At 41.3% G+C, this 10,338-nt stretch overlaps 2 protein-coding genes across 2 annotated transcripts; both read left to right on the forward strand.

Annotated features, from left to right (window-relative positions):
- Window positions 1-630: 630 nt before the first annotated feature.
- Window positions 631-1,834, forward strand: AK88_05396 (uncharacterized protein; the record flags this gene model as incomplete). Its single annotated transcript, XM_012482998.1, has 2 exons — window positions 631-1,656; window positions 1,817-1,834. 2 exons carry the CDS (start codon window positions 631-633, stop codon window positions 1,832-1,834), a joined length of 1,044 nt encoding a protein of 347 aa, XP_012338421.1.
- A 4,121-nt stretch (window positions 1,835-5,955) lies between these two features.
- AK88_05397 (serine/threonine protein kinase) lies at window positions 5,956-10,338 on the forward strand (the record flags this gene model as incomplete). Its single annotated transcript, XM_012482999.1, has 1 exon — window positions 5,956-10,338. The coding sequence occupies one exon, from the start codon at window positions 5,956-5,958 to the stop codon at window positions 10,336-10,338; it is 4,383 nt and encodes a 1,460-aa protein (XP_012338422.1).

A 10,338-nucleotide genomic window follows, 5' to 3' on the forward strand; every position in this document is an offset into this window, starting at 1 on the left:
AAAAAAAAAAAAAAAAAAAAAAAAAAATACCCCTCCGCTGCACAATACACGGAAAGAATTATTTCCATTTTTTTTGAGAAAGGATTGTTTCACTGTCCTACTCGCGCAGACGCAGAGCTGCCTTTTTGTTGTTCTACCTTGTTTGCTTTTTTGCATGTCTATTTGTAGCAATTTTTTTTTTTTTTTTGTTTTCCCATTTGTGTTGGTACTTATTGGTGATATAAACGAGTAATAACTTTGGCCCCCTTAAATGGTGAGACAACTCCTCATCAAAAATGTTAAAGCGCCACTTTACGGCATGGTCGTATTTGTAGGGGATAAATATAAAAAAAGAATAAAAGTAATTTTTTTTTTTTACGTTATAGGAAAGAAAAAAGGGCTCATCCTGCCTTACGTACACCTTTGCTTCACCCACACGTGTGCATGCCTCCTTGTCGCATATGCACACACAGATCGAGGTACAGCGAATGTACCTTTTTGAGGAGCCAAGAGGGCACCACTGACCGGTCAAAGCAGTCATCTGGTGGACGAGAACAGCGCAGCTGTCCACCAAGTGACGTCACCCTCACATACACGTAGTTCTCCACGTGTGTACAATTACGGAGGTATGAGTACCCCCGGGGTGCCCCAATGAAGCCACTCATCTGCGCACACAAGGGGAGTGTCTACAACGAAATTACCAAGCAGACGACACTTGCAAAAAATAAAGACACCCTACAGAAGACCAAATACTTGGACATCTCCTCCATCTCGGTCATTGTTGACTGGCTAAACAGTCTCCAATTAAGTAAAAAAAATATAAATGAACAAAACATTTACGAAGAGCTACAGAATGGGTACTTAATTTTAAGGCTAATTCAGCTTTACAACCCCCAGGTGGAAATTAAAGGCATATTTCCAAAAGCGAGGAAAAAAATATGTGCAATCCAAAATTTGGAAAAAGCTTTGTCAATCATTTATGGAAACAACCCATACTACTACTCCATGGTTTCTTCGTTAGATATATATGAACAGAGAGAAAAAAAAATTCATATATTGTTAATACAGCTTTTTAACAAATTCGAGTTTTCCATTTTGACCAGAATAGCAGCTCCCTTGTTAAACTGGTATAATCAAACACTTAGGAAATTTCAGGTGCCCCTCCATAGGGAGACCATGAGAAACCCGTTTGACGTCACCCCGAGGGCACATTACAAGGAGAAAGTACATCTCAGAGGGGATGAATCTTCCAATGAGGAGGAATACAAATCGGGGGAGACCAAATGGAAGGACTGCATATTGAACAGCTTTGCAACGTATGTCCTATTTAAAGATAAAGTGGAAGAAGCAGACAACTACACCCCTCATATTGTTAACGATTTTTCAGATTGCATAAAAATCTTTCTCATATTTTACAGATATGGTTACATAACCCAAGAACAACTCAGACATGCAAATATATTGGACATACGAAATAAATACTTCTTTCTGGGGAATTTGCTCAAAAAGTTGAACATTCCAATTGTTTTACAAAATCAATATTTTAATAATCCCTGTGAAGTTGCAATTCTTTTGCAACTAAAATTTATCCAGTTCTTCATTCGTAATGAGGGGTATGAAAAAGCTATTGATTTGGATGAGGAACACTTTTTTTTTTCTGACCTGTTCAGGCAAAAAGTGATGCAAACAAGCGAAAAAAAAAAAAAAAAAAAAAAAAAATTACTCGGTGAATAACGTTTTTTCACATGCTCCACGCGCGTAATGTATGGTAGGAAAAAATAATATCTATCACTACGGACAACGCTCGCACATGCATACTTCGTATGTGCTTTAGTAGGACTATCAGGTAGAATAACTTGGGAATTTTTATGCACATCGCAATGCCTTCATAATAGTGCATTGCGCAGGTTGGAAAGAGCAGTCAGAAGAAAGGCACATTTGCGAAAGCAGTTTCGCTCTCGCGGACTTGGACTCGTTGTGCATACATGTGGTACGCATATCGAGCATGTGCACATCTGCACGTATTCATATTATACGGGATGTATTTACTTGCAAAATTCGTTCAGAAAAGCGAGACTGCGCATGTAAGTTACACTCCCATTTGCGTGATAATATGGAATGCACTTTTTACCTTGCATTTCGTGGGGGAGAAAAAAAACATATTTCAAGATCTTTTCTATGTGATAAAACAGAATGGTGAATATTTCGCCTCCATAATTTTAAAATATTCTCACGAAAAAGTAACAATGCTTGGGAATTTTTTAAAAAAATATATACCCGTATTTTTTCGCTTCCACTAAAATATTCATATAAATGTGCCAATTCAAAAAAAAAAAAAAAAATACAATAAAACACAAAAGTAAAATTAATTAACATTTACATATTGCCCTTTCGTGAACTGTCATCATCGTAGTACACCTTCTGTGTACATTTTTTGTAACACGAAATTGCTGTGCGTATTCTGGTTGCTCTTTTTTTTTTTTTTTTTGATCTTTTTTTTTTTGTGTGAGCGTACCATGAGAAAACAGCGACATGTGTATGTATGTTCTTACACGTAGCTGCGCGTGGATGGGCCGTAAAGGTGTATGGGTGAGGTGTGCATACTTACCGATCGCAAGTGTACATTTATATATAAGCGGATGCATATGTGTAATTAAATATATGTGCAAGTGCAAAGTATGAGCGGAAATGCGCCTCCCTTGAAGAGGAGCACACATTCATACGGATCATTACACATGTGCACGTTAAGCCATTTGTGTGTGCTTCAGATCGCCATGCTCTGTCGCACATTGACACACACGCAGGCTACGAATATGCATATGCGTCCGTAAACACTGCGCGTTGCGAAGACGATTGGGCATTATGCGCATGAGGACACACGCACATAAATACAAAATCGCACACGTGGACACGAAAACACGTTCAAATTTGATCAGCCGGGTGTTAAAAAAAAAAAAATACAATTCATTCAACACAATGCAATGCAATAAAGTGGTGGCAATTTTGTGACAAAATAAGCAACTGTGACCAGATGACGAAATGCCACTCATCATACAAAAGCACACTAGGGAGACAAATTCCAACCTTCTTTAAATTTGACAAAAATAAAAATCCGGAACTCTCTCTCAAACAGCTTTTATTTTTTTATGATTGCTTTTTTTTTTTTTTTTTTTTTTACATCCATAACACAATTGCGCTCGTGCTGAATGAATGTCCTTTTTTCAAGTTTCAATATATGCTCACAAGGAAGCAGCTCGTAATTTTGATCTTAACCGGAGAAAAAGATATAAGCGATCGAAATTGCAGCATAAAATCAGAAAAAATGAACGAAAAACGAGTGGTAAAATAAAAAAATTTATTGCCATTCTGATGAATTCTTGTATGAGCAAACTAGCGCTTTTTTTTTTTTTTTTTTTTTTGACCATTTTTTTTTGCCTGCATATGCATGTTTGCTTATTTTTCACCCCTTCGCACATTTATCTCATCCATGGCATTGGTCACACTTGTCACATTTATCACACTTATCGCATTTTTCACACTTGTTACACTTGTTGCATTTTCTCGCTTATACATTTTTATTCAATTTACTTACCTTGACAGTTTGCTCACCCCCTTCACGTTTCTGCGGCACCCCCAGGTTTACACTTGCCCTTTTTCCACTTTAAAAAAAAAATGCCGCTTTGCTTTTTTGTTTGTCAACAATTGTGAACCCTGCTTAAAGTTGCGCTCCTCGAGCTGCGCACTGCGTGTTCAGCGTTTCAGTCGACAACTAATTTACACCGAGTACGGCGCACATCGAGGACACACGCGTGTGTAAGTGTGCCTCTGTGCATACATATCCCGACCCGTTGTCTGTACCACTTATGCGCGTCTCATGTCCAAACCAAATCACGTGCGTACCCCATTCGCCATTTTTTACTGTCCAATGTACATTTGCCGCCCCCGCCATGCACTGCAACCTTTTTTTTTTTTTTTGGCGCTCCTCATGTCCTGGCATTCCACTTTTAAGTACACACACATTATGCATAATTAAGTGAATTTTAAAAGATTATTAAAAACGTAAACCCTCATGTCTTCCAGTTCGTTTTTATTTAATTGCATAAATCTTTAAGCCGCTTGGGGAAAATATACGACTGTGCATACGTACACATATGTACATATATATATATACATACGCACATGTATTACGTTTCAACCCCTGGGGGCAGCGTTTCTTACGCGCAAAGGACATGCATGTATGATTGTACACATGTGCATATGAGCCTTTGAATGCACGTTTGGTAGGTAGGCATCCTCACGTGTATGCCTGTATATTCGTGTTTACGCGTCCACGTCCGCAGCGCACGCCTGCAATTTTGACGCAGTTCGGTGACCCTTAGGGTGAAAAAATAAAAATGAGAAAAAGTGAAAAGGCATGACCGTTCATCTCACGAATGAGACTTTTTCTACAATTTACACCGAGCACAACACACCCACACATGTGTCACATATGTATATATATATGTTTTTTTTTTTTTACCTTTACGAACGAGCTAACAATGCCATGTTAATGGTCCGCTTTTCACCATTGCAAATTCTTCACCACGCAAAGCTTGACGTGCGTGAAGACAAGAATTTTTTCCTAGTTCAATATTGTTTCCATATACAGACAATTTGCATTCAGGTGAAACGATGGCACTTTAGCTTGTTAGACACATGGCTCTTGGGGTACCCGTTCGTTGCACCCTTTAGTAAGAGCGCGCCCGCATGATTTATTTTGTTTTTCTTCACCGCGTTTGCTACATTTTGTCGCGCCACATTGGTATTTTTTTTTTTTTTTTCATTTCAATATTATGAACACAGCTTTGGCTGTTACTACCCAAATATCGCAGCGCCGTCGCCTTTTTTTCACGCTGCGCACGGTTTCTTTGTCCTCAATAGGTGAGAAGCGCGTGTAAAGACACAATGTACAACTTAGGCGTTACGTTGGTGTAACCCTTGCATAGTATTGCTTGTTATTGTGTTAATTTTTTTTTTTTTTATAATTTTTGGTTCCTTTTTGGTCCCTTAACACATTTCTCATGTGTTTTTCACAAAACGTTATCGTTTGACACGTTTGACGTTTGCCCATCTCTGTCTCTCTTCCCGTTCCCTCCGTTTTTGTGCGCCTTCTGCAATACACCTGTCAATGACCCTAAACCACAGCCTTTATGTGTGACAATTTCGTTGTTTCCTTTTTTTTTTTTTTTTTTTTTTGTTTGGCTAGCTCCACGCATTAAATGAAACAACGTCTCTGTTTAATACAATTTTGTAGTTTTACATTTCATTTGCATTGTCTATGTATATATATATATTAACCCACTTGTGTTGGTTTATTTTTTCTGAGGAATGAAGCTTCGTTTTATTATTTTTTTTGCCGTGGGGTGGATAGTGGCACACATTCGTGCGCTAATATAAATATGTGTATGAGTAGTACACATGCATATATAATTATCCACCCGTTGTCTGCTTTTTTTTTCTTCGTATACTTTTACTTTTCATTCTTTGCTAAACTGTGCATTATTTTTTCCCGCTTGCCTTATCGTTGGGACGGCACCCCTCCTAATGACACCACGTATGTGTAATCTAATCATCAAGTAAATATGCCTCGAGAGTTAACACTTCCCCTTTGAATGTCTCTCTGTATTTTTTGTTTCTGCTGACTTCATCCTCCATTTTATTGACAACGCTGTCCCACTGGGGGGGGGTGTTGAAGTTACCACGTGGGAACAGCAAAGTTACACTTTTTAAAAAGTGCCTCAAAAAAAAGGAGAAGCTAGTTTGCATGCGCTTTATTCGTGCCTCTTCTCCCCTCCCAGTCCAAAACTCATTTGTAACGACGTAAGAGGGAGACCTACAACTGTGCAATTCTGTACCGGGTAGCCTACATATAGTATATACTACCCCATACATAACCCTGTAAAAAAAAAAAAATAATAAAATAAAAAAACCTAAAGGATGATTGAGACAACGGGAAAAATCGAGTATAGCAAGTCCAAGACGATTCCCTGTGATGGAAGCAATGATGATGAGGAGGAAGAGTCTAGTAATTACCTGCCCGTGAAGTATGAAAAAACTCTGGAGTTGGACAAGGAGAATGAGACGAGTAACACCCTGGATGATGGAGTAAAGAAATGCCAAGGTGATGAGTTGAGCAACTCCCCAAAGGGGCCCAAGTCGAAAGGTGCAAAAGGTGCAAAGGGTGCGAAGAGCAAAAATAAGGGAAATGCTGCTAATCGCGCAAAAGGCGACGCAGCGGTAGATTTCTCCAAAACAGAGACCCTTGATGACGGCACCATGGAGACAACAACCAGTGGAAGACACACCCCTTCTGCTCAAATCCCCAACGTAAGTATGAAAAAAGCGTTGCATGAAAATGTTTCTGCAAATGCGGAACACGTGGAGGAAGGTCGAGACAACATGTGCATGGGAAGGATGGACACGGAGGTTGTGTCGAATGGTAATGTGTATAACAGGAATGTCACAAGTACGAAGTATTTTGATGTCATGGGGGGGACTGGTACAGGTTGCAACGGGGATAGCATGGATAACACAGAGAGCGGTTGTTATCCCAAGGGATTCTCCTCCGTGGAAGCAAAAGAAGGCGAAGATACTTCCCCCTACGGAGTTGATGTCGATGGGATGAAGCATAGCGTTACAGAGGCATCAAAAGGGGGCTCAAGCGAAGATACCTTTGCAGTGGATTACACCAACATGTCCATGGAGGAGAAAGAAATATTCGCACAGATGATGGAAGAGCAGACGAAGAAGAATAACATTATTAATGGTGGCCATAAGAATGGCGTAAAGGAAGGCGAACCGTTTTGCATGACCACAGGAAATTTTTCCATCCCGGGTAAGGATAACACGGATAACATGGATGACACAGATTATACCAATGCATATGTGCATGCAACGGAAGATAACAGCAGTGAATTCGCGTCGCACAATCATACCGATGGTGGTGTGTATTCGTATAGTAAGGACAACCAGGGGGGAGTCACCAACTATTGCATTGATGGCTCAGTCGCTAACGGGGAAGGAGGACACCCACGCGATGGTGGGAAGCAAAGTTTGGCCAACTACCCCCATATGCTGATGGGGAAGAAGTGGAGCGACCATGTGGGAGGCGATGGTTTCCATGCAGCAGCAGGTGGTCACCTTGGAGGGGGTCACCTTGGAAGTGATCACCGCGGAGGTGGCTATCATCCCCAGGACGAGAACAAGTGTACCACGGAAGACGTAATTTATATGGGGATACAAGCGAGTGGAAGTAAAGCACCGCAGTACGAAGCGGATAGTAAAGACTACCTGTACGCAAAGAAAGAAGATTTAAAGACGGTTGCATATCATCAGGACCTTTTCAACGATATAGAGAATGTGAATGATAGCACCACAGAATGTTCCTCTTCCGTGAAGGACATTCCTCAACTGGTTGTTAACCATCCTGGAGTCTATTCAAATAGGGTAAGCGACAAGGACGGTGTCTCCGTCATCACCTCGGGGCACTTTACTTCCTACCCTGATGCAAACAATTTGGAGTTTAAAAATGGTTTAGGAGAGAAAGGTTCCCATTCAGAAAAGGAAAAAGAGTTCATATTTGATAACAACTTGGGGTACAGCCAAGTGGTGAGTAATGTCCCTAACACTTGTGAAGGGAAGGAGGAGGGAGAAGAAAATGCATTTGGTGAGTTCGTTGGTGGTGAGCCGAACCAGGGCGGGGTTGGTAGTTACGTAGCAGCAGGTCATAGTAATAAAGCCCTTTACACACCAGGGGCGAGTAACAGCGCGCTGGAGAAGAAGTGCGTAGTGAGCGAGAAGAGGGGACAGGGAGGCCCGATTAACATGATGGTTAGCACTCCTGTTGGTGGTCTGGCCAGCGGTATGAATGTGAACAACGGGGGACGAAATTACAATACCAGCAAGAGGGATTCTCTCCACGGGGAAGCCCATACCCCCCCCAATGAAGCTATGTACAAGAAGAAGAATTTTTACAGTGGGAAAGAGGTAGACAGAATGAAGAAGAAAAATGAAACGACATTGAGAAAAAGCCAATTACTTGAATATTCGAAAAATGAAAATGATGAATGTTTGGAAGAATATTTTAAGAGTACAATTCCAGAAAACATTTTGAGGAACATAAAATATGAGAATGCAACTAGCACGTTTAATGACGACATGGTTGTTAGTAACCATGCTCATTATAATTTGGCTAAGGACTTGAGGAACAACAACCCAGCGAACGCGTATTATGGATCCGGGCGCGGTAGAGACATGGGAGAGAAGAAAAGTGCAGACGCGATGAACAATTCTGGTGCGGCCGTTCCGGGAATGCATCTTAGAAGCAGAGGAGGAGGGGCGGCAGCTGCTGCTGCAGTTTCGGCAGCAACGCCTGTTGCGGTGCGAGATGCATACCATGTGCAAGCAGACAAAGGGGGCGATGTCCGGGAAGACTCCCATATATTGCGCAAGCAGAACAACGGAAGTTACAACTACATGGGGAATAATAACCTCAACGGGGGCGGCTACAATGGGGGTGGTTACAACGGGAATGGTTATAACGGAAGCGGTTATAACGGAGGCAGTTACAAAGGTTATTATAATGCGGACAAGGACCCCGGAATGCTAAACAGGAGCACGAGAATGTGCAATGAACCGGAATCGAATTACGCGTCTGGTAAGAGGTACTATCTGTTGCCTCCTAAAAAATGTGATAGCATGAAGGAACAGAAGAACCAGATGCTGATGATTTCGAAGCAGAAAATAAAAAAAATCTGGAACAAGTTTAAGAGCGGCGCATCTAAAGAGCAGAACCTCATTCCTGCATTCGACAATGAACACAATTTGTTCCCCAACATGGACGTTCTGCACGGGCCCAAAATGCACGCGCAGGGGCCTGCCCAGATGGGCGCGCAAATGGGAACACAAGTGGGCCCTCAGATAGGCTGCACCCAAATGAATGTGCAGGTGACGCCTCAGATGCACGCCCAATTGGGTATGGTCATGCACCCTCAGATGACGTCTCCACTGCATACTCAACTACCGGGACAGTTGCACAGCGAGTTTTACGGCATGTCTAGTCCCTTCCAGACGTGTAACCAAGGGGGAGTAGGAGGTCCATTCATGAGTCCTTTCAAGGAATGCATAAGCAAGCCCATACGGCGAGGCAGCAATGTGATAGAAAAACAAATAAAGTCCAAGTGTATATACAACTGGAAGTTGGCTCAAAAATCTCTTCTCAAAATGTTGCACAGTGCACATGATTACCATTTTAACGGAGTAGAATACGCCGATTGGCAATTGACATCCATCCCGACGTTAGGTTTTTCCAAGTCTAGTAACCGAGTGCAGCAGATGTACAAAGCAGTGATCCCTTCGAAGGATGGGCACACTAAGAATGAGGTGAAGCTATTCTTGAAGAAGGTCCCCATATACATATGGATCAAGCAGTACAACTTAATGAGTGAGTACGATGGAGAATATGTAACAGATGGGGAGAATTTCGTTATGGAAGCAACTTCTTTAGCTTTCCTGAATGAGTATCACCCAGGTATAACCCCCAAGTTGCATCGCATTTTGTACGAACCCGATGGGAAGGAACCAAATGAGTACACCATCCCACCAAAGTCCATGTTTAACAGTCTAACCTTATTCAATGATATTCTAACGGAGCGATTAAAATGCAACATAAGTGGAAACATTGTGATCGTCTCTGAGTTTTTCAGTGAAGACATTTTAGACTTTATTGATCGCAGACAGAAAAAGTTAAATATGAAAATTAATAACAATGAAAAGAGCTATATTTTGTACCAGTGTTTGAAGTTACTAATAAGGTTACATGATGCAGGTTTGTCTCACTTAGATTTGACCCCAGAAAATATTTTAATTTCCGATAGCTACGAGATGCGTTTATGTGACTTGTCTAAGAGTACTCCAATATATACTTACAATTTGAGACATATAAAAGATGTGAATCGTTTGTATTTGTTTGAATCGTGTGAACCTACCATTGCCAAGGGAGCTTACATGCCGCCTGAGTGCTGGAAGATTTATTGGAAGTATGACACGATGAAGATTAAGAATCCTCTGAAGGACCTAAAGAACATCACCGATCAGGAGAAGCGGAAACAATTTTACTTTGACGTTTCTAGTGCGGACAAATTTATGTTGGGTGTCTTTTTTTTTTGGATCTGGACCAATGGCAATTTGTGGAAGTGCTCCGACCCTCTGCAGGATGAGGACTTTTTCTATTTTGTCAAGTGTGACATGAACTTTGACAAATTCGAGTTGACTCGCAAGTGGCCGAGCGATTTGAAGAACATCATCAAGGTGAGTGATTGA

This window comes from Plasmodium fragile (genome assembly GCF_000956335.1).
Source record: "Plasmodium fragile strain nilgiri unplaced genomic scaffold supercont1.126, whole genome shotgun sequence".
Taxonomy (NCBI): Eukaryota; Apicomplexa; class Aconoidasida; order Haemosporida; family Plasmodiidae; genus Plasmodium; species Plasmodium fragile.